We start from the raw sequence: 27256 nt of genomic DNA, 5'->3' as shown, positions 1-27256 counted from the left end.
AGAATGTGAAAATGAGCAAGTACTCCATGGGCTTTTAAAGGACAGCTTGGTGGTGCAGAAGATTTTAATGAAAGCGGACAGATGCCATTCACTTTTCACATCGGGGTACTCATACAGTGGCGTAGCGTTGGTTGTTAGTACCCGGGATGGGCAAGGGCAAGCGTGCCGGGGGGGACGGGGACGTGCACACATGCTGGCCAGGGAGCTCCAGCCCTTACCACCAACACTGCCAGAGTGACCCGACCTCCCCCCCAAAGAAGGGCCTGTCCATCCACATGGGGGGGTAGAGCCTGGCCAGCTAACACAGCCCTTGGCGGGCGGAGAGTTGCACCAGGTCGGGCTGTGCTGGGGGTGCTTGTGGGGGTGTGTGTGCTTGGTTCATGCCCCCTCAAAAAATGTGTGCCTGGGGCCATAGCCTCACTGGCACACACACACACCCCTATGCTGCGCCCCGGGCCCTCGTAACTAAATCACAACAGATCCCTCCAGTTTTTCTTTACATGACATTTAACATGATGGTCCTGTGATTCTGGGTGCCCCATGAGGGGTTCGCGTGATACCAGGGCAATCAGGGCAAAAACTTGGGCTTTCCTTACAGGCACCAATTCCTATGCCATAAATTCCTATGTGAGGGCTTTTTGTTAAAAACAAAGACGTTTCCTTGCCACATCTTTTCCAGTGATGAAAGGGAGATTAAAAAACATCAAAGGAAGACTCCCCTATCTAAAGGCACCAGTGTGTGGGCCTGTGGTGTGGGAGGAGACACATCATAATAACACACTCTTTTAGTAAGTCACAGGGTGCTGCACATGTGAAGCAAGATTTTTAAAAGCTGGCTTTTGTTTTGTTTTTTTAAAAAGAACACAATCAGAAATAGCTTTCTGTATCAAAACAGGGGGAGCAAAAACACAAAAACCAGCCTTAGCAGAAGGAGGTGGAAATGCATGAGTAAAAAGCTCTCTCCCACCCCCCCACCCCCCAAAATTGGAAAAGCAAGCCGAAGTTTCAAGTTGGGCCTAATTTACCCACTCAAATACCCCTCAATTTTATTCACGTCCCTCCAGTGGTTTACAAGGCTGAGGGTTGTGTTCAAGGCTTGTCCTACTCAGTGCAGGCCCCACTGAGATGAATAGAGGCGGCTAACTTTGTTCATTGATTTCTATGGGTCTAACTCTGTAGTTGAATGAAACCCTGAGGCATTCATCTGAAAGCAGCTGAAAGGGCCCCCACGTTCCAATCGTAATCGTTCTCAGCCTTACCTGTGGCTCTCTGACGTTTCAGATTGCTTTTCCATCGTTTCCCCAACTGTGGGTCTCTCTGGAAAAGCAGGGACGTGGCATCTGATGCAGAAAAACCATAACAGGAGCATCCCCCAGGACTAGATCAGATCCTGGCAGGGAAGGGTCCATTGATTTAATCCCTCTGTTTCTGAATGTGCAATATTGGCAGGGTGGATAAAGGTTTGCAATCAGAGAGGGGGGGGCTGTTGTGGCAGAGCACATGCGCGGATCCCAACAAAGCCACCGTTTCCCACTAGGGCTGAAGTTCCTCTGAAGCACATTCTTCCGGAACCTTCTTCATACAAACTCCTCCTTCTGTGTCATATTATGAGATGGAGCCTGAACAAAACATGGGTGGAGGGTGAGATGGAAAAGGCAGATAAACCGCTGAGGCTTTAAGACAGGCTTCCTCAACCTCGGCCCTCCAGATGTTTTGAGACTACAATTCCCATCATCCCTGACCACTGGTCCTGCTAGCTAGGGATCATGGGAGTTGTAGGCCAAAAACATCTGGAGGGCTGAGGTTAAGGAAGCCTGCTGTAAGACAATACCTGTGGACTCCCCCTGCCCTGCGCCCGCTGTCATCAGCAACACTTAACGCTACTCCTGGCCTGCTCCGGATTATCAAAATTATTCAAGTCCATATACCTGATGCCGTTCTGTAGTTACCCTAAAAAATAGAAGATAACTACCTTTAAGATAGCCCCGAAACCATATAACAAGCCATTTCTGTGGGGATAATTTTGTTTACGTAGTGTTCTTGCCTTGCTAGCAATGGCTCATAAGCCCTGCCAGTCACAGATACCACACCGCGTATGTCATGGTTGGAGAAACTTTTCCAGCCTGAGGGCCACATTCCCTCGTGGTTAATATTCCAGGGGCCACTTTAATCAGTGGTGGGTGGAGCCAGAGGCAAAATTGGGAGGGGAAAATGGATGCAACTCTTTTGAGCAGTAAGCTACGTTTAAGCCAGACATACAGTGGTACCTTGGGTTACATACGCTTCAGGTTACAGACTCCGCTAACCCAGAAATTACCTCAGGTTAAGAACTTTGCTTCAGGATGAGAACAGAAATTGTGCTCCGGCGGCGCAGCGGCAGCAGGAGGCCCCATTAGCTAAAGTGGTGCTTCAGGTTAAGAACAGTTTCAGGTTAAGTACGGATCTCCGGAATGAATTAAGTACTTAACCTGAGGTACCACTATACATCAATTTTCTGCACAAACAGAACACTGCCTGTGAGTGGAGACAGAACATAGGAGGCCCGTGCAGAGCTTTTCTGAGGCCCAGGGAGGGGAGTCTTGCTAGAATAAAGTTATAAACTCAAAACAAAAAGACAACTGGTCTCTGGTTGGACCCCTAGACAGCTTGGCCCTCCAAGGCCTGGGGCAAGTGCAGTGGCGTAGCGTGGGGGGTGCAGGGGGGGCCGGCCGCACCGGGCGCAACATCTGGGGGTTAGGGGGCGCAAATCCACGGGTTAGGGGGCGCAAATTACTTGCCTTGCCCCGGGTGCTGACAACCCACACTACGCCACTGGGCAAGTGTACCCAGCTGCCCATGCGTGAGCACGATAGTGTCCCCTTTTCTGTCACCTCAGAATCAGGCTAGCATTCATTCTGATTTGCTGGTACAAAGTTTAGGTTGCGTCAAGCAACTGTTAGCCCACACTTTCCATTGCATTTTCCTATCACTTTTCACATTGCAAGAAGTCGGGGGGGGGGCGATCTCTTAAGAAATTGCAACAGAGGTTTCTGTCGTACTCAAGAGTTGACCTACTGATCTGACAAACCCAAAAGCATAATGCACCACATGAAGTAATGCTGTGCACTTTAAAAAAAACACCTGTCAAATTAATAGTTCAAATAAGAGTAGACCTATTGAAATTAATGGACCCGTTAAGTCGTGCCCATTGATTTCAATGGGTCTGCTTTGAGTAGGACTATCATTAGTTATAACTCCAGGTATATAAGAGGATTGTGATTACTTTAGCTATTGTCCTTTGCACATTTCAGTTGCAATGAAGTCAGAGTAAATTTTATCATGCACAGTATATACTATATGGTTTGTTTTTATACTATGGAACAATAGAGGTTTGAATTTGCATGTCATTTCTTCAGTAGCATTTCATACTTGTTACACACTTTTTCTTTCCCTTAGCATCAGAGGAGTTTGCAACTTTAAGAGTGGGGAAGGTGAACTTTGAAGGAATTAGGCTGTACTTGCTGAGGAGAAGGAAGGTTTGAAAAGTGGGGACCTAAAATGCCAAGTATCAGATTTCATTGAAGTGGGCAGACTCTCTTTGCTAGCTATTGTTTGGAAGCTCTCCTTCCTGCAAACAGATTTCTACCAAAATACTGTACCACAAGATTGCAACTTGCTTATCTAAAAGAGAGGGAATAAATCCTCTCCCTTCTCCAAAATGCTTCTTTTAAAAAAAATAAAAATATTCCCACCAACAGGGAAGCGAGCAACAATAGGCTTTATTGACCTCTTCCACAGGAGAGCTTTAAACTGCAGTGGATGCTTCCTGTCACATGCACTCCCTCATGTTAATTCTCAGTGTGTGGGTGAGACAGACCGCAGTCACATTTACTGCCTTGTGAGTGAGGGGCGGAGAGGGAAGCGAGAGGCATGTGCCGATGCCAGTGCTGGTATCGCTCGATGCAGAAGTCCAGAATCACGTTAGATCCCTGCTCATATAAAATGCATCACTTGTGGAAGTAAAAAAATAATAAAGAAAAAGGATTTCAAAGGGAAGCAATCGTGATTGGAATTACACGTGCCATCACCCCTGCTAAGGAGATGGGGACTTTCTTTTCTCTTTTTTTTAGTGCAAAAAGGCATCTGTTCTTGCTTTTCAGGCACAAATAGCATCAGTTTCTACCAGAGACCAGCTTTTGGCTAGCATAAACAGCAATGTTTATTGTTACCGGAAGACCTCCTGCCCAGCACTCAGCCTTCTTCTATCTCCCCTCCCAGCTTCCCTTCCTCCAGAATGAACTCAAAAAACCACCCCTTTCCCATCTTTCTAATCACAAGCTGCTCTTAATTTCTGCACCTGCTTCCAGCCCAGCTTTTCCCCTATCTTCCCCCGATTCCTCTTAACCAGGGGTCAGCAAACTTTTCCAGCAGGGGGCCAATCCACTGTCCCTCAGACCTTGTGGGGGGCCGGACTATTTTTTTTTTTGGGGGGGGGGAAATGAACTAATTCCTATGCCTCACAAATAACCCAGAGATGCATTTTCAATAAAAGGACACATTCTACTCATGTAAACACACACTGATTCCCGGACCGTCCACAGGCCGGATTTAGAAGGCGATTGGGCCGGATTCTGCCCCCGGGCCTTAGGTTGCCTACCCATGCTCTTAACAATGCTTTTCAACTGACACACCAGAAATCCCCAAGTGAGGACCAGTCTGACCTAAGGCAGGTCACCTGAGTAATGCAGCCGCCATTCCCCCCCCCCTTACTGCTTATTGTTGGGATGGGGGGGAGGAGCAAGGTTGCAAATTATATAATATACAGTGGTACCTCGAGTTAATTTGTTCCGGAGGTCCGTACTTAACCTGAAACTGTTCTTAACCTGAAGCACCACTTTAGCTAATGGGGCCTCCTGCTGCCGCCACGCCTCCGGAACACGATTTCTGTTCTCATCCTCAAGCAAAGTTCTTAACCTGAGGTAATTTCTGGGTTAGCGGATTCTGTAACCTGAAGTGTATGTAACCTGAGGTACCACTGTATACTTAAAAAATGGGGCAAGTAAACCCCAAATGGCTGGAACTTGTGTCAAAAGGTCTGTCCAGGCTACGTGTGGTAGCGAGGAAGAGAAACTTGCACAATTAAAATAGTTAACTGGTTGGCATTAAAGGTAGACACTGAAAACTACACTGAACATAAAAAGTGGCCTAATACGATGCGAGACCATTTGTCCATCTAGCCCAATATTGTCTGTTCTGACTGGCAGCCACTATCCAGGGACTAAGGTAGAGGTCTACCTGTTCCTTCTAACTGCAGACAGCAGGGATGGAACCTGAGATCTTCTGCAAGTAAAGAATGCACTCTACTACCAGCTTTCGCCCAAGACATTTTGCTGCCTGAGGCAAAGGGCAAGATGGCGCCCTACCCCATTCCAGATACAGGGGTTGCCTGGACTAACAACTGAAACTCACTTCAACACTGAAGATAACATCCTCCGTTGCACCTGAGGGTGTGGGGCAGGCACAACTCTCGTCTAACAGAGGGGAATGTGCAGGGGGCTAATGGGCTGCTGCTGCTGCTGCCACCCTTCATCACTCCCAGCATCCACCACCCGTAGGTGCCAACTCCTAGAGGACCAGCTCTTCTGGAGCCCCCAATATCCCCCCATGTTTAGAACCATCAGGGGGGCAGACGAGGCCAATCGCAGAGCAGCTTCCATGGCCAGCACCTCCTCCTGCTGAAGAGGGCCAAGAGGGAAGAAGCTGCCCCCAGCAGCAGAGGAAGAGGTGGTTGATTTTGGAGCCATGTGTGGTACCTCCTTCCCCCTATTAAGGGGAAGACAGGGGAAGCAGCCCTCAGCCAGTGGCAGTGGAAGTAGGTGGCCCAGAGAGGAGCCGCCAATGGCCATTGAAGCTACACTTCCATATCTGGCTCCACCCCTTGGCTCCTCCTGATGTCGTGCATGCATCATCACCACCACCCCAAATCTTGTGCATAAGTTGGCGCCTCTGGCAATGGCCAATGGTAGGGCTGGCTCTGGCTCCTGCTGCTCCATTTTCCAATTCTCTTCACACATGGATAGAGGGAGTGAAGTCTAAAAGGCAATTTTACACACAGATAGGAAATTATGTACCTGTGCTGTGGGAACCTGTCGTCTTTGTCCATGGAGCTTTTCCCAGTAGTGATGTATGGAAGTGAGAGCTGGACCATAAAGAAGGCTGATCGCCAAAGAATTGATGCTTTTGAATTATGGTGCTGGAGGAGACTCTTGAGAGTCCCATGGACTGCAAGAAGATCAAACGTATCCATTCTTAAGGAAATCAGCCCTGAGTGCTCACTGGAAGGACAGATCCTGAAGCTGAAGCTCCAATGCTTTGGCCACCTCATGAGAAGAGAAGACTCCCTGGAAAAGACCCTGATGTTGGGAAAGATGGAGGGCACAAGGAGAAGGGGACGACAGAGGACAGGATGGTTGGACAGTGTTCTCGAAGCTACCAGCATGAATTTGAGTAAACTGCAGGAGGCAGTGGAAGACAGGAGTGCCTGGAGTGCTCTGGTCCATGGGTTCACGAAGAGTCGGACACGACTAAATGACTAAACAACAAGAAGCTGTGGGAGCAGGGAAGCAAATGGACCTCAGCATATGTGGTGCCTATGCTCCCATCCCCCTTTCAAGGGGGCAGTGGTAATCTGAGATATACATGTCGATCTCTCATTGATGCATTGAAAACCTTGTTGAAAACTCTTTCAATTCAGCACTCTCACACCAAACTCCATCCTCTTATCACATGGATAAGGACTCTGCAACTTTGTAGATGGGACTCCAATCCTTATTGTGCCCAGTGAGCATGAACTCCCCTTATTGTGGTATTGGGACCTGTGCTTATAAACTTGTTCATGAACTATGGTACAGTGGTGCCTCGCAAGACGAAAATAATTCGTTCCGCGAGTCTTTTCGTCTTGCGATGTTTTCCGTCTTGCGAAGCACGGTCCGTCGCAACTGCGCCTCTTCAAGCGGCTTTTAAAAAAAAGCGCAAGACGTTTTCGTCTTGCGAAGCAAGCCCATAGGGAAATTCATCTAGCGAAGCAACGCAAAACCAAAAAACCCTTTCGTCTAGCGAGTTTTTCGTCTTGCGAGGCATTCGTCTTGCGGGCCACCACTGTATCTAGAATTGTGGAGTGGGGGAAAGCAATGAAATAGCCATGTTTGCTGAGGATACTAAACTGTTCGGGGTTGTTGAAACAAAAAAAGGATTCTGAAGAGCTCTGAAAGGACCTCTCCAATCTGAACGAATGGGCAGTAAAATGGCAAATTCAGTGTAAATATGTGTAAAGTATTGCAGAAAGGGGCATAAAATATTAATTTCACATATATGCGCATGAAGTCTAAATTGGGAGTGACTGACAAGGAGTAAGACCTTTGGGTCACAGCAGATAGCTAAAAAAATGAAAATGTCAACCGTGTGTGCGGCAGTGTGAAAAAGGCAAATGCTGAATATTAAATTGCTTCATTCCACTTCTTCCAGTTTGTAATACTTCATTGGTCCAATCCACCCAGGCAAAGCCTTCACTGGGTGAGTGCAGATAGCACTTTCCTGATGCCCAATGTCACCACAGATGGAACACTTTTCAATAAAAGTTGGCCTACACGCTCTTGCTGCATTAATAGAAAAATGTACGGTAACCAAGAGCAGAAAAATCAAAGTGGTGCATATACATGTACAAATCAGCCCAATGATACACAACAAGCAGTATTTCATCATGCCCGAGGCAGTTTTTCATCCAGAGGAAGCGGAATAGTTTTTGCATTCATGCAATAACTGCATAAGCTTAATTTGTTTATTCACTTAAGTAAAAATTAAAAACTTGAGTGGCTTACAAATTTCCTCACAGGAAGCGGAAGCTTGGCTGCAGGCCCTTCAGTTAATGACCTGAAGGGAGTATGACTTTGCAGCATTTGAACTTGAATATGCTGTACATTCAGTAACCTACAACTATATCCACTCCTTGCTAACATCCTTTCAGTTTATGGCTAAAAGAGAGGCTATTTCTAACTCATGAGCAGTCAACCTACAACACAGATATTGCATATGGAGGACATTTGTAGTACAGCTAGAAGAAACAACTGCTAGGATGATCACTTCTGCGTGTCTCTTCCATGCCTATGTTAACTCCTTCCTAGCTTAGTAGACTAGTGAAAACTGAGGGCAGAGGCAGTACGTACTATATGCAAAAATATTTTGGAGTTGTGGCACACTGGCCAGCACGGCCCATTTTAGCCACCACAGTTGAATATAGGGAGCTGGGAAAACCAATTCCCCTTCAAAAATGTGTTTTTACATGATAATGTTGACACAGAGAATTGAGAGCAACCATTAACAGCTTGGTGAAAAAAAGCACACCACACCATTACTTTTTTATAATCATTTTTATTAATTATGGAAGAACCCCCACTAGTATTTACATAGTGCAAAAAGCTGTTATTACTCAAAAAGGTATGGTAGACAGAACAATTATCCTTCGTAAAAGAAAAAACAGACAGAACCTGTTCATGAAGTAATTTCATAATGATTTTCTATTTTAAACCCACGTTCTGTTACTACAAATGTAAAGGTATCAAAGATTAACAGACATTACTTTATTATAGTCTTTTAAAAATACATTAACCATATATTAACATTAATTGGGCTGTGCCATTAAGTTGATTTTTTAAAAGTGTTAATTGTTTTATGTTTAGACATTTTCTTACTGTTTCTGCTGGGCAGGTCTGGGTATATAAAGCTGTACAATTTCCATTTATGGCTTTGCAACTTTAAAAAAAAGTCTTCCTATTGAATTAGTGATTAAAATCTGGTAACTTGACTGAATAACTTGATTAGTTGGCACATCACACACACAAAATATTATGACAATTTCAGCAAATAGCAGCTTTTCAAACAATACTTTTTGCTCCATGCTATTAAAATTTAACAACTTCCAGTTGAAGAACTGGACTCAACTATACTGTGTACATCCACCCACCCAATTAACATTCCAAGGTATCTCTCCCTGTGTTGTACTGAGTTCAAAATTCACACAAGTGCATTAATCAAAAGGACCTTTTCTTCCATGTTAAAAATAGCAGAACGCCACACCACACCAGTCACTGATCAAGCTTCTAGTCTGTAAATACAGTTTGAAATTTAATCCAGAGAAGAGAGGGAATAAGTTAAATGGTGTTTACTGGCTACCATAAACTTGAAAGAATTAAGCATTGCATTAGCAGCCTACAAACCCCAAAATCTTGTTTGGCCTGCCAAAGGCTCGAGTGCAATAGCTCACCAGGCATTCCATTTTCCAGGGTAAGCTAATTTTCATCCAAATACTGGAGTGTTTAATACTTCATCACATAGTCACTTCAAACAAAGGAAGGTCTAGCCCATTGTGCACTTTCCCCACCCTGCAACCCTCATCTCCTTCCACAAATTCTGGTAAAATTTGCTAAACAAGTTTTTAAAAGAGCACAGATATTTGCTGAACATGTCCTAAATTTGAACCTACTTACGAAAGCAGAAACACCATTTGACCGTGCATAAGAATCTACTTTTTATGCCAGTATAGAAATTGTGCTACTTAAAAAACCCAAACAAACAGGAACTATCGTGGCACTGAAAGATAAGGTAACTCATCAAAAGGAACAGAATGTGGATGCTCATTACAGAAGATGACAGAATCACATACACCTCATTATACTACACCAGAAAAAACCTTATTAAATACAAGCTAACATAACCTCACAAGCATACAAACACAGAGATGTTCCATTTCCACCTGGAGGCTCAGCTGCCACTTTTCAGGATGAACATTTTTTTATTTTATTTTTAAAGGGTGGCTTCCTTACACTCATGTCTTGTTTGCACTGAGATTTGTTGCAATTTTTGGACAGGCAATTTTGCATCTGGTAGCGAACTGGGAAGAATGTCTTGACTGAATTTGAAACCAACAGCTGAAAAAGTGGAAATACTGAATGTACTTTACTTTTATGTATATTACCATAGGATGAAGCAGGTTCTGAAAAAGAGACGAACCTTTTAAAAAAGGTACCTAATATGAGTTACTAGCACATGGAGGGGCTGGGGGGAGGGGGCTACTCGCATCCTGTGACAGCCAAACTCCAAGACTTTTTCTGTCTAACATGTGCTGAGCCATATATTCTTGCACAAATACTCAAACTGGCTTATTCTGCTACATTCCATGATGGACAATATGAGATTTTAAGACACTGTATCAGATTTTTGTCCGTACAATATAATAAGCTAGTTATGAAAATGCTGAAACTATTGGTCCCAATAATTAAGTGAACAACCTAACTGTGAAATACTTCAATAATCGCTGGAAGTCCATGTTTTCATAAAGCATATCTTTTTGCACTACCAATGAGTATACAACCCTTCTACATTCACCATTAATGGATTTCTTTTTTCCATGCAGCTTATCTGGGTACAATTCGATGTTCTGCAATGGACAAAAGTTTGATGCAGAGCAGAGCATGCAGAAGTTAGACAAGCCTTTTGTTTTTTTTATGTTAATAGCAAAGCAGCCAGACTTTCTCCCACTAAACCAACTGATTACCTACCAACCCAAATAAATTCTGCCTGCTCACTATTATGAACGCCTGCTGTTACAGAAGAGCTCACATCAACAAGAACCAACTTTTATGACTGACCCCAAGCTAAAAACATAAGAGGTGATGAGGAGCATCACATGCACAAATTTCCCCTCTTTTACCCAAATAAATCGAGCCTCAATGGCCCACCTTACTTTCTGCTGAATGATCAATATCCAATTCAGTGTCTGCATTTACATAGCATTTATAAATTTAATTAGCATTCCTGAGATAAGTGAAAACCGCAAACAGTAAAGTTAACAAAACCCAACAAGGAAAAGTATCTGTGATTAATGGGTCCCCTTGTGACAGTCCTATAGGCACAGTGACTATGATAGTGAATCGAAATGGAAATAAGATTTCTCTTTCCGAAGGTGCCTTGCCAAATTGTTTTAGATGGTTATAACCAGCATTTCAAGAGTATATTTCTGAGACGAATATCCTGAGGCCAGTAAGAAGAGGTTTGAAGTTAAGTTACTGACTAATATGCATCTTTCTAACTCTTATCAGCAAGGATAAAAGCCCCTGGAAAGATTAATTCTGGCCCAAATTCTGGTACACGAAGATGTGGTCAAATAATTTCAAGATAATAGAATGACAAAGCAAATATTGGTCACTACTGCCAGGCTAGAAAGTGTAAGAACTTTTAAGTTATAGTTTGAGAATAATTTTGCATAAAAATGGTCATTTGCAAATAGTTTTCTCATACAAAAAGATGCCTACTGACAGTTTCAACACACATAATCTGTTCTGAGGAAGATATAAATAGTCATTACACACATGCACATACACACTAGCTCTTAATGGAAAAAGTAATAAAGACAGCTACAAAAAATATTTATGTTGTGAATTAAATATGCATATTAAACGTTACACAGTGCAAAATGCTGAGATGAAGCACACAAAGCAATGGCTGAAATCCTTACAACAGTTAGTTTTTAAAATATTAATGTTTCCTGAGTTTGTGCTCGAGTTTATGGTATATAGTTTGAGTCCGTAAGCTTCGTCTCCAGGGAACTGCAGACTGAAGGCTTCTGCTGGGCTTTACTTGCATGCTTATCCATTGTCCATTCCTCGCTGTCGACGACCGAATCCACTTGCTCGGGAGTTTCGGCTTCTTCCTCCTCACCACTTTGCTCAACATTCTCATCCTCTGCACTGCTAAGGCTCTTCCCAAGCTGAAGCGTTTCCATAGTCCGCTGAGTCTCTGAGACCCAAGATTCAATTCTGCTGTTGAGTTGAACTTCTTCAGATATAGGTTCGTGGGTGTAGTCATCGTCCTCTTCCTCATCCTCATCCTCCTCTTCTTCAAGCATTCCTGGGACAAGGGTACTGGTTGTACTGGTCATGGAGGAGTTCAAAATATCCCTGCAACTGCCATCCAAAGATCCTGTATCTGTGCTTTGCTGCGAGGCCCATTCCAGGTTGTCATCTGGTTTGGGTTCTTCCTTGCCACCAAGTGCTTTCCCATGAATTGTGACTGCAACAACCCCAACAGATGCTAGAGACAGCTGCTTATTAGCAACAGCCTTACTGCTGTCGGGCTTTTCTGGAGCAGCAACCTTACAAGAGGCTTCTCTTTCGTTTTCAGAAGTTTCCAATCCATCCGATGTTTCCACCATGTTCCTCCAATTTGTTTCTGGGGAGGGGAAGAAATGCAGAAAAGATTGGGAATGGTTGACACGCAGAAAGAGGTGTGGTTTTGTTCTTTTTTAAAACAGTTGTTACACACACACAAATACACACTTTCCACTCACCCTCACACAAAAACAAAGTGCAATTTTAGAACTTTTCTCAGGGGGTATCAGAGAAAAGGTCCCCCCCCCCTCCAATTCAGTTATATCAATCTTGGGGTAAGGTAGGGTGGGGAAGAGGGAATGGCAAAAAACAGAAATTGCAGTCAGATGTGTTGCCATGAGAAGGAAGTATAGAACACAGGTTAGGTTCTATGCACCCCTGCTAGCTGCTTAACATTAACACTGTAGAGTATTGGGGTGCATGCAGGCTTCCAGTTAATTGCTTTAAAGTTGTTTAAGAATCAATTAAATGAAAAACAGCTCTCCGTAGAAAACCAAGCTTTGGGGTTGTGTGTGTGTGTGTGTGTGTGTGTGTGTGTGAGAGAGAGAGAGAGAGAGAGAGAGAGAGAGAGAGAGAGAAATGAAAAAGCCATTCTAACTAGTGTTGCAGTGAACAGAACTGTGTCTGGAAGTTCCCAGGTTTAATCCTCGTATCTGCTGGAAGGACTGGAAGAGAATCCTGCTGGAAATCCCAATGAGCTGCTGCCAGTCAGTGTGGACAATACTGAGTTGGAGGGACCAATTATCTGATTCAATATAAGGCATATTCCTATGTTCCTAATTTTAGTTAAACCCAGGTGGGTTTTAGCACTCGATTCGATGCATTTTGCTCGCGGCAACTAGTAAGGAGCTTCTGCAAGAAGAACATATGTTCCGGCAATGAGTTGAGGCCTATTTCACAGGGCTGCATTACTTTGGAGTAAGGGGTTTTTCTTTTCAGTCAGTCACATCAAACAAACTTACATTTACAGGAATATCCACATCTATGGCTGGGTTGAGTGTAGAGACCATCTAGTTTATCATCCTGCTTGCAAGGTGTCATCCCGCACATGTTGATTCACTTCCACATCAAAAAATAAAACCCCTACACACAAATCTTGTCATCCAAACCAGTGTGCCGCAAGAAGAGTGGAGGAGCAAATCAAGCATCTCACACCAGAAGGCAACTCCTGTTTAGTCAGACAATCCAGGTGCCTCAATTTGGAGTGTGAGGCTACAAAAAACGAGGCAAAACCCCCCCAAAGCCACTAGCCAATCTGCCACAGGGGCAGAAAACCCCCCAAAATTTGCTTCATGACCATAAAATAAGCAGATCATCAACATTAAAGGAAGGGGAAAAGGAAAGAAGTTGACAGCTAACTCACTCTCAGTACGATTCTGCTACATAAGCATTGTTCTGAAAATGCACTCACCGTACTCTTTCTCATTCACTTCTGAAATGGGCTCTGAAATAACACTGCAGAATGAAATTGCACTTGCTGCAGAAGGATTCCGAGAATGCCCCATGTGGTGGGGCACCTTCTTAATGTTCTTCAAGGCCTCTTCCTGCTCCTGCTCCATTGCTGCAACCATGTCCCGATAGGCTTTCCTAGCTTCCTCTGTCAGTGACACCAATTTGTTGAAGAGGTTCTAAAAGACAAAGACCCCAGCAAGAGATAAAGGCTACCCCAAGAGACCACCCTGTTATCTGCATCTCTTTATTGGAAGGTCCCCTGCTTTCAAGGCAGGACACTCTAGTGTCGCAAAGTTGTCTTGAAACAAGGCATTGCGTTATAATACAGGTGCCTAAGGAATCTGAGGAGGGAAACCAATGAGCCTCTCATTCTGCGACCCAAAGACTGTACCATGGTAGTTCAGAAGGAGATAGTTGAAACAGTAGTAACCTTACCTACTGATAGCCTCAAGGTTATAGATCCACAGGGAAAGAACTGCACACTGGCTAGGGGCATAGACAATGGTCTTTGAGGGATGTTTGAGGAATCTGATTTCTCGGAATGCTGATACAAACCGACACTAACATGTGGAATGGAACACAATTATAGTCTGGATTTTGCTCTTTTGTATCCCAAGATTTGTCAGTCACCCAAAATGTAATAAAATGCATTACAAATGTAATTTAGAATTAAGTGGGAGGTATTCAGGTAAGGTTTACTCAGAGTACAACCAATGAAATTAATGGACCTAAACTTAGGTCAGGTTCATTAATTTAAATGGGTCTACTCTGAGTAAACTTTAGCTGAATACCATCCATATTTAGACATGCATATGCTGAGATAGACTAAGTTTACACACTCTCTCTCAAATTGCAGCTTAATGCAGAAACAGAATGGTGTACCGACCTCCCCGCTGCACCAAGGATTCCCTGCCCGAGCTGCTTCAGGTCGTGGCGGATATGCTCCTGGAGACACCTAGCTTGGTTGTCCTGGGGGATTTTGACATCCATGCCGACATGACCTTACAAGGGGCCGCTTGGGACTTCGTGGAAAGCATGGCCTCCATGGGGCTGTCCCTGAATAAGTTTGGCCCAACTCATAGCCACGGACATGCCTTAGACTTGGTGTTTACCTCTACGGATGTTGGTGATCTGACACTAACTAAAAGCGAAACAAAAGAAGCGCCATGGTCAGATCACTTCCTGGTGCAAGTGGACTTCTCTGCGACCCTTCCCCTCTCACTTGTGGGGTGCCTCAGGGTTCCGTCCTCTCCCCCATGCTTTTTAATATCTATATGAAGCCGCTGGGAGAGATCATCAGGGGGTTTGAGCTGGGTGTTCCTCAGTATGCAGATGACACCCAGCTCTACCTCTCCTTTAAATCAGAACCAGTGAAGGCGGTGAAGGTCCTGTGTGAGTGCCTGGAGGCGGTTGGAGGATGGATGGCGGCTAACAGATTGAGGTTGAATCCTGACAAGACGGAAGTACTGTTTTTGGGGGACAGGCGGGTGTGGGGGATTCCCTGGTCCTGAATGGGGTAACTGTGCCCCTGAAGGACCAGGTACGCAGCCTGGGAGTCATTTTGGACACACAGTTGTCCATGGAGGCACAGGTTAATTCTGTGTCCAGGGCAGCTGTCTACCAGCTCCACCTGGTACGCAAGCTAAGACTCTACCTGCCCGCGGACTGTCTCACCAGAGTGGTGCATGCTCTGGTTATCTCCCGCTTGGACTACTGCAATGCGCTCTACATGGGGCTACCTTTGAAGGTGACCCAGAAACTACATCTAATCCAGAATGCGGCAGCTAGAGTAGTGACTGGGAGTGGCCGGTGGGACCATATAACACCGGTTCTGAGAGATCTGCATTGGCTCCCAGTACGTTTCCGAGAACAATTCAATGTGTTGGTGCTGACCTTTAAAGCCCTAAATGGCCTCGGTCCTGTATACCTGAAGGAGCGTCTCCATCCCCATCGTTCAGCCCGGACTCTGAGATCCAGTGCCGAGGGCCTTCTGGCAGTTCCCTCATTGCGAGAAGTAAGGTTACAGGGAACCAGGCAGAGGGCCTTCTTGGTAGTGGCACCTGCCCTGTGGAACGTCCTCCCAGCAGATGTCAAGGCAATAAACAACTATTTTACTTTTAAATGACAACTGAAGGCAGCCCTCTTTAGGGAAGTTTTTAATGTCTAATGCTGTATTGTTTTTAATATTCAGTTGGAAGCTGCCCAGAGTGGCTGGGGAAACCCAGCCAGATGGGCGGGGTATAAATAAATAAATAAATAATTATTATTATTATTATTAAATTACCATGGACTGGAATTCATCCCTAGATCCTAGCCACATAAGGGTATCACTTGGCTGAAGAAATTCATTATAGGGATAGCAAAAAAGCATTCTAGTTCTGCACCAGCTAAAATTCTACATGCCAACTAAAATTAGGCATGGCAATAAAATGTAGATCAAATAAGATCCCTTGATTACATCTGAATTATAAAGGCTAGTTTGAAAATGGGGGGGGGCAGGGGTATGCGTGTTCCACTGCATGGTGTAGCTTAGTGCAAAATGGAAGCATCATTTTACTTAACAGAGCACTCCCTAGTGACTATGACACTTACGTTTTGTAAAAACACTGTGAGCCACTTTCCTTAATATTTAATGAAGATGAGATTTCTGGCTCTCACTCCAATTTCTCTTCCAATTAAGAGAAAAAAAGACACACATTTAATATCGGATATGGCCCATATTCACGTGTCAAAAATGGGTAAGTGCTTCTAGTGTATTTTTAGCCCGTTGCTTTTCCAAGCTCATTTCCTGTCATTCTTTGAAATTCTGTAAAGGAACCAATCAGATTTCTGCAAGAGTGCTCATTTGAAAGCAGGAGCCTGACACTACTCTCACGGTTCTTGTGTATCGCATTTGATGGGCAGGCAGTCCTCTTCACGTTCTGGGATGCAGGGACGTGTGCGAAGAGGAGGATTTGGTCTGGGTTACTTCAAAGATGTGGAGAACGCAACACATACAAAGCTCAGTAGTAGATAGGTAGCCGTGTTGGTCTGCCATAGTCAAAATAAAAAAAATTCCTTCCAGTAGCCCCTTAAAGACCAACTAAGTTAGTTCTTGGTATGAGCTTTCGTGTGCATGCACACGAAAGCTCATACCAAGAACTAACTTAGTTGGTCTTTAAGGGGCTACTGGAAGGAATTTTTTTTATACAAAGCTCAGTAATGGAGTATGTGGCACAGGTCAGGCACCATTATGAATACAGTGGTACCTCGGGTTAAGTACTTAATTCGTTCCAGAGGTCCGTTCTTAACCTGAAGCACCACTTTAGCTAATGGGGCCTCCTTCTGCTGCCGCGCCGCCGAAACACGATTTCTGTTCTCATCCTGAAGGAAAGTTCTTAACCTGAAGCACTATTTCTAGGTTAGCGGAGTCTGTAACCTGAAGCGCATGTAACCCAAGGTACCACCGTAATCTTAGGAACTCGGTGAAACAGAAAGAATTCACACCATAGTGGCAGAGTTGATTTATATGCTCTTACCTCAGCACCTGAATAATTGAAGATTCCGACCACACTAACAGGAACTAGCTTGTTCACACAGCGGCCAAGAGCTTTACGACCCAGGGCAAAGACAAAGGGGATTTCTTGTTCCCGTGCCATGGCTATTACGTTGTACAGAGCTTCATCAAGTCCACCTTGGTACATGCCGGGAGAAAAACAGAAGATTAAAATGTGAAGAACTTCCTCATAACTAGTTTAAAGTCTGCTAATTTTACATCAATAATCAAATGCTTAAGTCCAACTACACATTTCCAACCAATGAAAACTATCAATGCAGCACAGGATGAGGAACTATAAAAACCTTTTACACATTCTGCATTTTAGGCAAAGAGCTAAGATTTAAGAGCACATCAAAAAAACACAAAATGTGGATGTCACAAAAACCTGCAGCACACAGGCACATGAGTCAGGAAGTTGGTACTGGCTGCAGCTCAAAATTCAGTCATATAATTAAATATAATTTGCCAGTTTTAAGATGCTACATACGTAAGGATAAAATGATGGCTAAATTGCTACTTTAAGCCAACTTATTTTTATCAGTAAGACAAGGTTCTAAAGAAAAAGTCTAAAGGCCTTAGACAGGAAGTTCAGTTAAAATATAAAGCCCTTGTTAGGACAATGCCAAGCCAAATCGCAAATGAGCAGATGTGTGGGCTTCCACAGAGACCATGACTGCTGTGCCGCACTGAACTTATACTGGCTTAACGTATTGTCTGAACCAGGCCTGTGGTTCAGTGCTCCCAGAAAATCCACAAGCTGTAAGCCGAAAGACCAACTTTGGTTACAGCTTGCGGTTTTGTCTGGAGTGCGCTAAACCATGAGCCTAAGTTCAAACAACATGCTAAGCCAGACTATGCCTTAGTGCAGCAGCAGAACAACAACAACTGGAGGAGAGAAGCAAAGCAGCCACGATCTCCTCTCTCACATGTACTTATTTGTGCTAAGCCAGTTTGGGCTTCACGCTATGCGTGAGCCAGGTTGCAATCCCTCCTCCTATGCAAGTAGAAAAAGCATAAAGTGTGTGCATGTCATAACATCCGCTCATGTCTTCTCCCCACAACCCCTGCCCCATCGGCAGGCTCTGCGCCACACAAAATCATTCTGTGTTCCTCTGCAGTGGCTTCTCAAGGGGTGAAAAGGAGCTGCAGGAGGAAAGGGAGACAGAAAAGCCCCAGCGTGCACATGGTACTCTGCACACAGCTCTTTGAAAGCCCCTCAGTGCCCTGCAGAATAAAAAACAGCATAGGCAAAAAGAAACAAAAATGACTCCGTGTTGAAGCAGAGAACCAGACCGAAGCTGTAGGAGAAGGTGGTCCACCAAAGATAATCATTAATACCTTTTGACTGGATTTTCTCACAGTTTGGAGAAATGATTACACACTTGATCTTGTTTAACTTCATGTGTTTGGTAACCTCGCGTAAACCCATCACAAGCCTCCTCTTTGCTTTTGCTCTCATGGGGTCCTTTTGGTAAATTCGTTCTTGGAAGCTGACAAGCTCTTGTAACAGGAGGGTCACACACTCATCTATTTCTTTGCTTAGAACTTGATTACAGTACCTGTAAAGTCAGAAGGGATACAATAAGACAAAGTTCAAGAAGGCCAAACTGCTTTCACTATCTTTTCCTCAAGGTTTTTACACTTTTCTGAAGTCCTTTAGCTCATCCCTCTATATGAGAGAAAAGCTTGTGTTAAAATACCCGGGTACAGTGGTACCTCAGGTTAAGTACTTAATTCGTTCCACAGGTCCGTTCTTAACCTGAAACTGTTCTTAACCTGAAGCACCACTTTAGCTAATGGGGCCTCCTGCTGCTGCCGCGCCTCCGGAGCACGATTTCTGTTCTCATCCTGAAGCAAAGTTCTTAACCTGAGGTAATATTTCTGGGTTAGCGGAGTCTCTAACCTGAAGCGTCTGTAACCTGAAGCGTATGTAACCCGAGGTACCACTGTACTTTAATCTGCTAAGTAGCCCAAAGCTATATATTTATTTTATTTTGATTATTGCATGTATAACACACCTATCTTTCAATGAGCTTATGGTGGTGTACATGGTTCTCCCCTTCATCATTTTCTTTTCTTTCACCAACCGTGTGAGGTAGGCTAGGCCGAGAGATCATGCCTGGCTCAGGGAGCTTCATGACGAAATACAGATTTGAACCCTGGTCTTCCACTTAAAGATCACTTTAAAGCCTTTCTATCTGCACTGCAGGAAGCAGGGCTTTTTTCAGCTGGAAAAAGCTCAACAGCTTTGGGTGGGTGCTTCCCTTAAAAACCTCAGCAAGTTCCAGCACCTCTTTTTTTATAGAAAAAAAGCCCTGGCAAGTAGTATATCTCTGTGTGACTTAAGCTCCAGTCACAGCTTATGAATGTTTAAAAAGCAATTTCAAGCCACCACATTCACTCTTTGGTCAGCCTCGTATTTGTCACCTGGTAGCCACAGGAAATAAGGAACTGCAAGCAAGTTAATGATGACCAAGCACTCCATTTCTCCTTTTGACTCCACACAAAGATAGAGAGGAGAAAGAAATGAGCCACCAGCAGGGTAATAAAGTATTTTGGAGGTTAGTATCTTCCTTGGGGTTATTTACAAGGCTGCCCTGAATGCAGGCCTTCCATACTTTTTCCACGTCACTTGAAAATTGTTTTGCTCATTTTGTTTTTCAATGGCAAGATGACTTCAGCATCTGGAAACATGTACAAATGTAATTTACAAGTGTTGTGTGAAAGAGCAAAATATCACAGGAATCCAGGAGCCAATTGGACCCTCTTCTTCACTGATGGAGCTCTGGTCTCTGTTACCTGTGCTAGGTAATTTGAAATATTACATATAACTACACTATTCAGAAGCTGCAGCTGATGCAAATTCCTGCTGCGTATTTGCTTGGCTATGGAGAATGAATACCTCTTATCTTAAGCACAACTGCCTAGGCTAATTGTTTCCAAGCCCAAATTATGGTGCTGGTTTTAAAGCCATTATCAGAGCAGGACCTTCATACTTTAGAGAGGGTTTTATATCAGAAGGACAGACCACACCGAATGCCCCTTCCTTTTCTAAGGTGAGGTTAGGGAAGATGCTGGAAAGGGAATTTTCTTCCACACAAGATCTGCCTGGCCACTGTACTTTTGGCTGCTGAAGCATTCCTTTTTAAAAGAGCTTTTCATTAAACATATTTAGGTTTATCTTGATATTTCGTGGCATATTTGCCATCTTTAATCTTTATGTCTACAACTTTGTGTAATTTTAGAATCATTGTTTTTATTTTGTCAGTTATTCCAAATCTCAAACTAGCAGAGTATGTGGAACAGAAGTTTCTGATACAAGCCTGCTAAACTAAAATATCTCCCCAAAAATCTACCCAAAAATCATTTAGAGAACCAAATATTGGTATCCAGAATACCAAAACCTAGTATTACTCAAAGTAATCCCAGGCGCTCGAACAGAAAGGTAAAGCAAAGACAGGTGGTCTGTCACAAAGCGTAATTTACAAAATCCTCTCTCATCAGGATTGGCTAAGAATACCCATTTTGTCTTCTCTTCCAGTTATGACTTGACTAAGCTATCCAAATATATTTGGGGTGCAGATACCTTCTCTCCTGTCTATGATACACTATGCATAGCATAGCTGGAATTTATTTAAGTGCAACTGTCATGCTTTGCAGCATGGGCTGAACTTGGGGGGGGTGGGTCCATTAAACTCTGTGGGGTAGCTCAGTTGGTACAGCATGAGGCTCTTACGCTCAAGGTCATGGGTTTGAGCCCCACACTGGGCAAAAAGATTCCTGCATTCCACGGAGCTGGACTAGATGAACCTCATGATCCCTTCCAACTCTAGAATTCTATTATTCTACTTACATTGTAATACACATTTTATTGGACAAGCGATGCAGAAGGTTAGTTTTTAAAAACAGCTCTTACTCTCGGAATCTCTTGCTATGAATCTTCGTGATGGTTGAAGAAGCCATTGGGCTACCTATTCCTGAACTGGCAGGTGAGCCTTGGGACACTGGAGTCATGCAGTAAGGAGAATTTTGGCTTGCCGGAGAGAGTGAGGTGTCACTCGGCACACTCAAGCCGGTTTCTGGAACAGGTAAATAATAAAGTCAAAAACAGCACCTGTGTGGATCACTGGAACAGATCATTCCTTCACGCCACCATGACACTTTCAAAAGAACCCAACACCGTAAACCAGACTAGCCAATAGTGTGATCTGACAGTTCCAGCTTTTGTGCATCAAAACAATGGTGCACTGACACCATGTGGTTGCTGTGCTAGTTTTTGTTTTGTTTTGTTTTCAGTTGGGGGAAAAAATATTAAACTACAGCTAGCAAATTTTTAAAGATAGATAGATAGATAGATAGATAGATAGATAGATAGATAGATCGATCTAGCTAGCTAGCTAGCAAATTTTTAAAACTTATAGGCTGAGATGTTGAGGCTGCCAAGTCATGGACTATGTTACTATAGAGCAGGCTTCCTCAACCTCAGCCCTCTAGATGTTTCTGGCCTACAACTCCCATGATCCCTAGCTAGTAGGACCAGTGGTCAGGGATGATGGGAATTGTAGTCTCAAAAAATATCTGGAGGGCCGAGGTTGAGGAAGCCTGCTGTAGAGGCTCTTCAGCTGCCTATCCACAGACTCCTACTGCTCTTGAAAGGCTAAAATAGCTTCTGGAGTGACATTTTATTTACAATTAAGATTAAAAACATGCACAAAGCTTTGGACCCTTCTGGTCCAAATTCCTAAGTAAAACAATACTTGCCATAGGCAAGACACAGAGCTCCTGATTTAGTAACTCTAATTAAAATTACAAACAAACAAAATGTTCAAGGGCACACACATGCACACAGGGAATACTGTAAAGTATATTACTGTATCTAGACAGATATTTCAGTTCAATCTTTAGAGTTCTGACCTTCTTGAGATGCTACGTCTTCTGACTGATTTGGAGTCAGATTCACCTCTTGTTCTTCATCAGCTCCCAGGAGGGTATGATCTACAGATAAGCGTCCCTTTTTTTCTTCTCTTTCTTTCAAGATAATCTGGGTGGGGTGTGGGGTGGAGAGACAGTTTAGGATAATGTGAGCAATGCTAATTTCTTCTACAAATTAATAAGCTTGCTGCTTTGTAGAAAAAGGGATAGCAAATTTAATGTGGATATTTTGTTCGTAAGTGCAAGTCATTTTTCAGAAGTGGGTGGATGTTCTGAACAACGAAGGGACCGCAGGAAAAAATTGTATTTTTTATAAACACCACGAGAAAGGAAAATTACCCGTGTCAAAAGAAAATTAGGAAACAATGTAAAAGTTGGGAATATATTATAATATACAATACGTTACTAAGATTAGTATCATATACATAATCAAATATTCTAAAACAAAATAGTTCTTAAAAAGATTAACCACATTATTTATAAAATTATATCCATATTGCAAACCAGAGAATAATAAATCTAACTGCCAATATTTAGGGCAAATAGTGATTTCAACTGACAGATGATTTTAAATCTTGCTGTCTTCCTCAGTGGCACATACAATCTTTTATTTCAAGAACATGATACTTGATGATTGCAAATTTGAATTTCCTTCTCTCTGGAGCAGCTAATCCATTAGTTGTCATTTGTATGTGCAATAGTAAACTTAGTCTCCTCACAACTGTATTATTTTGTTTCATACTGGGTAGGATCTGAGAGATGGGGGAGAGAAAATCTTGTTGTACAAGCTAGACGCCACCCCATCATTCAAAGCTAGTTTGGAGGCTCAATGGACCCCCGGAACAGTGTGGAACAGGGCCCTGGAGGTTGTAGCAAGACTTTCTGCTAACATAGGACATCACTGGATCCAAGCCCTTGTTATGCCTGACTTTTGCATGCTTTCTTTTTAAGAAAAAAACACAGCGACATATGAAAGTAACTCAGAATTGAAAAACACTTTTCTCCCCGCAAAATCCTTTGCTCACACACCTGCAAATAAAACCATGCAACAATAATCAAGTACAGTGGTACCTCCGGTTGTGAATGGGATCCATTCCGGAGGTCCGGCCAAATCCCAAAGTTTTCGCAACTGGAGAGACTACTTCTGTGCATGCGCGCACGGCGGTAGAACGCTTCTACGCATGCGCTAGCAGCGAAACACTTCTGGGTTTGCTGCTTTCACAACCTGAAGTTTACGTTACCCTAGGGTAACTTAACCCAAGATTCCACTATATTTAAATTGATATGGCTATTATTTAGAAGTGGTGCAAAACAGTATTTATGATTAACCAATTCAACCATCTGAACAAACTCAACGTACCTGGGACATGGCAAAAATCTTTGAAAAAGGAGGGGCTAGTTTCTAGGATCACAAAATAAGTATAAAGGAAAGCCATCTAGGCTGTATTGTTCATTAAATGCATGTTGCCCCTTTTATAGGCCATACCCTACACAGTTAACAACAGGATAGTGATTACCAGTGATTATCTCTGGTACAGATAAAGTATGTGGCTAGCCTGTAACCCAGACATCATAACTGGGCCATAGCCCCAGGCACATTTCTTGGAAGGGGCGTAACCAGGCACCCCCATGACATGCTCCCTCATTGAAGCCTGGCTCCGGCACGCGAGGGAGCTACTGAGGCAGCTTTCTCACACCCGGCTGCAGCAGCTGCACTCCCAGGTCAAGCCTGACCCGGGGCTGGAGTGCAGGAGAGTCAGAGGCAGCGTTGTTGCTGTGCATGCAAGGGAGCTGCCAAAAAGAAACAAGCAAATACAGTGGTGCCTCGCAAGACGAAATTAATTCGTTCCGCAAGTCTCTTCGTCTTGCGAGTTTTTCGTCTTGCGATGCACGGTTTCCCATAGGAATGCATTGAAAATCAATTAATGCGTTCCTAGGGAAACCGCCTTCAGACTTCTGAAGGCTGGGGGGGGGACAAGGGCTTTTCTTCCCACCCCCAGCATTTTAAAAAACCCGGGACAGCGGAGGACTTCTCCGCTGTCCGGGCGATCTTAAAATGCTGGCGGGCGGCATTTTAAAATCGCCCCGGGACAGCGGAGGACTTCTCCGCTGTCCGGGGCGATTTAAAAGCCCCTGGGAAGGCAGGCAGGGGGGACAAAGACTTTCGCCCCCCGCCCGCCTTCAGAAGGTGTTCCCGCCCCCCCCCGCCCGGCTTCGCAGCAGCGCTACGAAGCCCGGTGGCTGGGGCAGGTGTTCCCGCCCCCCCACCCAGCTTTGCAGCAGCGCTACGAAGCCCGGCGGCTGGGGCAGGTGTTCCCGCCCCCCACCCCGCTTCGGAGCAGCGTTCCGAAGCGGGGTGGCTGGGGCAGGTGTTCCCGCCCCCCGCCCGGCATCGCAGCAGCGCTACGAAGCCCGGCGGCTGGGTCAGGTGTTCCCGCCCCCCCACCCCGCTTCGGAGCAGCGTTCCGAAGCGGGGTGGCTGGGGCAGGTGTTCCCGCCCCCCCACCCCGCTTCGGAGCACCGGGAGAAGCGATCTCCCCGCAGCCCCTTGCTTCAAAAGAGGTCCGGGACCTCTTTTGAAGCAAGCGGCTGCGGGGAGAAGCGCAGCCGCTTGCTTCAAAAGAGGTCCGGGGGCAGCGGGAGCCCCCGGACCTCTTTTGAAGCAAGGGGCGGTGGGGAGAAGCGATCTCCCCGCCACCCCTTGCTTCAAAAGAGAAGACCCGCTGTCCCCGGGGCAAGCTTCGTTTTGCGAAGCAAGCCCATAGGGAAATTCGTCTTGCGAGGCAACTCGAAAACGAAAAAACCTTTCGTTTTGCGAGTTTTTCGTCTCGCGAGGCGTTCGTCTTGCGGGGTACCACTGTATAACCTTTTAGCTTTTTGTGGTGTAAAATGTCCACTTTTCATATGCTAGAAATAACACAACTGGTCTTAAGAGCATATCAACCTTTGCAGAGAGGCCACTGAATGAGAAAGATGACCTTATATATAGGCAACCCTTAGATTGGCAGCTTGGCCCACAGCACAAGTCAGCGTGGGCAAACCCTGGGAATTAACACTGAAATAGATGCCGCGGGGCAAAGAGAAGAACAGCTCATCAAGGGACCTGTGTTTCTGTGAGCAAGGAGACTGTTTTTTGAATCGAGCACTTTTACTGACGCAGTTTGGATCTGTTGGGGATGAAGAAGAAGAAGAAAAAGTAGTAGTAGTAGTAGTGTTTGGATTTGATATCCCGCCTTTCACTCCCTTTAAGGAGTCTCAAAGCGGCTCACATTCTCCTTTCCCTTCCTCCCCCACAGCAAACACTCTGTGAGGTGAGTGGGGCTGTGAGAGTTCAGAGAAGTGTGACTGGCCCAAGGTCACCCAGCAGCTGCATGTGGAGGAGCGGGGACGCCAACCCGGTTCCCCAGATTACAAGACTACTGCTTTTAACCACTACACCACACTGGCTCTCCAGTGACATGAAATAAGTAACATCAAGGTATTGATTGAGCGGTTGAATTCCTGGGTGCTCTGCTTGTTCCCATCATCTGGGTGGGAGGGGAATCATATGTCATGATCATGAATGGAAACTTATCCTGTCTCCTGCTTTCATTAAAATAAATAAAATAAAATAAAAATAATAAGCTGGGCCATTAGGATTCATGATCACCATTTCCAGAGACAACATTCTAGAGACCGCTTACCTTCTTAAGTGCTGTTGGACGCTTCAGCTTTGAGAGCTCCCTTTCTTTTCCTCGTTTCACTTTTGGGGCAGTGGAGTCCAAAGGATTGAGACAACCCACTGACGGCTGTCCTTTAGTTAAGGATTTTCGGCTGGCAGGTTCTTTGGCATGAAAAGGTGCAGCACTGCCAACTGAATGAAATCAAGACAACCATTATTCTAACCCCTACTGCAGAAAGAAAACCAAGATTAGCAATCAGCCCCCCCCCCCGGTCAGCTTTTGTTACAAAAGCCTTTTCCTCTCATTGGAAACAAAAACAGACAACAATGACAGGAAAGTTACACAATGGAACGATTCTGCTTCCAGGTGGCTTTAAACTAGTATTCCGTTTAGTCTACTGTTTTGCAGGAACACTTTAGCTCAGCAAGGAAACAGAAACATGGTGTGTCCCTTAAAATTAATAGTATGTTATTTCAATTGTTAGCAGAAAGGAACCTTCCTTTGGCTGGCTTTCAAAGAACTGCACAGCCAGCCTCATACACTCAAGGAGGATTGCCGCACAGAAACCATTTTTTGAAATTGCAGAGGCTTGCGTTTTATCCTTGCAACAACACTGTTAGCCAGATTAGGCTGAGTGGAGATTTGAACCATAGCTCTCCCCCCATCCCCAAGATCCTAATAGCGCTGTATTATTATGCACTCTACATGGAGCTACCCTTTTAGGGGATTCAGAAGTGTAAACTAGTGCTGAAAGTAGCTGACAGACTGCCAAGTGGTTCAGCTTATTGAAGCCATATGACATCAGTTTTATGAGAGAGTTGCACTGACTGAATTGGGCTCAGAAGCATCCAGAATGTTGCTGTTGACATATAAAGCCCTGAACAACTTGAAATCCAAACACCAGTAGGTGCCTAGGTCCTGAGATCTGAAGAAGCAGCCCTTCTGGAGGTCCTGCCATTTACTGTAGTGCATCAGGCAGTGACTCAATATAAGGCATTTTCTGTGATAGCACCCTGGCTATAGGACTTACTCGCAGCAGAAATATAATTGTAGTCTATATTTTATGAGTTTCCACAGCAGTTGAAAACGTCTCTGTTCACCAAAGCATTTACGGGCAGCTGGTCACTTGCAACAAGGAATTGCTTTCTGCTGCTGGCTTAGCAAGACCTACATTGGCTTCCAGTATGTTTCCGAGCACAATTCAAAGTGTTGGTGCTGACCTTTAAAGCCCTAAACGGCCTCGGCCCAGTATACCTGAAGGAGCGTCTCCACCCACATCGTTCTGCCCGGACACTGAGATCCAGCGCCGAGGGCCTTCTGAAAATTCCCTCACTGCGAGAAGCGAAGTTACAGGGAACCAGGCAGAGGGCCTTCTCGATAGTGGTGCCAGCCCTGTGGAATACTCTCCCACCAGATGTCAAGGTAATAAAGAACTATCTAATGTTTAGAGGACATCTGAAGGCCGCCCTGTT

At 44.5% G+C, this 27256-nt stretch overlaps 3 protein-coding genes across 4 annotated transcripts in view; all 3 read right to left on the bottom strand.

The window, feature by feature from the left end:
• Nucleotides 1-1789, bottom strand: part of SHC4 (SHC adaptor protein 4) — a 63177-nt gene extending 61388 nt beyond the window's left edge. For both annotated transcript variants that reach the window (XM_083475776.1, XM_083475778.1), the window contains exon 1: nucleotides 1260-1789. The gene's annotated coding sequence lies outside the window, so the exon portion shown is untranslated. The remainder of the gene's footprint in view (nucleotides 1-1259) is intronic.
• Nucleotides 1-27256, bottom strand: part of LOC310693470 (NAD(P) transhydrogenase, mitochondrial-like) — a 963907-nt gene that overhangs the window by 594499 nt on the left and 342152 nt on the right. The window lies entirely within an intron of this gene.
• Nucleotides 11537-27256, bottom strand: part of SECISBP2L (SECIS binding protein 2 like) — a 42793-nt gene continuing 27073 nt past the window's right edge. Inside the window, exons 12-18 of the mRNA XM_083475645.1 lie at nucleotides 25806-25975; nucleotides 22105-22231; nucleotides 21107-21269; nucleotides 18529-18749; nucleotides 17171-17325; nucleotides 13612-13828; nucleotides 11537-12261 (exon numbers count right to left, since the gene is read on the bottom strand). Coding sequence (XP_083331771.1) covers nucleotides 11597-12261; nucleotides 13612-13828; nucleotides 17171-17325; nucleotides 18529-18749; nucleotides 21107-21269; nucleotides 22105-22231; nucleotides 25806-25975 — 1718 coding nt within the window. The 3' untranslated portion in view covers nucleotides 11537-11596. The remainder of the gene's footprint in view (nucleotides 12262-13611; nucleotides 13829-17170; nucleotides 17326-18528; nucleotides 18750-21106; nucleotides 21270-22104; nucleotides 22232-25805; nucleotides 25976-27256) is intronic.

The sequence above is a fragment of the Podarcis liolepis genome (assembly GCF_965112155.1).
Source record: "Podarcis liolepis genome assembly, chromosome: 14".
In the NCBI taxonomy this organism is placed as follows: domain Eukaryota; kingdom Metazoa; phylum Chordata; class Lepidosauria; order Squamata; family Lacertidae; genus Podarcis; species Podarcis liolepis.
Note: the sequence above shows the minus strand (reverse complement) of the source record. Positions and strands in the feature narration are given on the sequence as shown.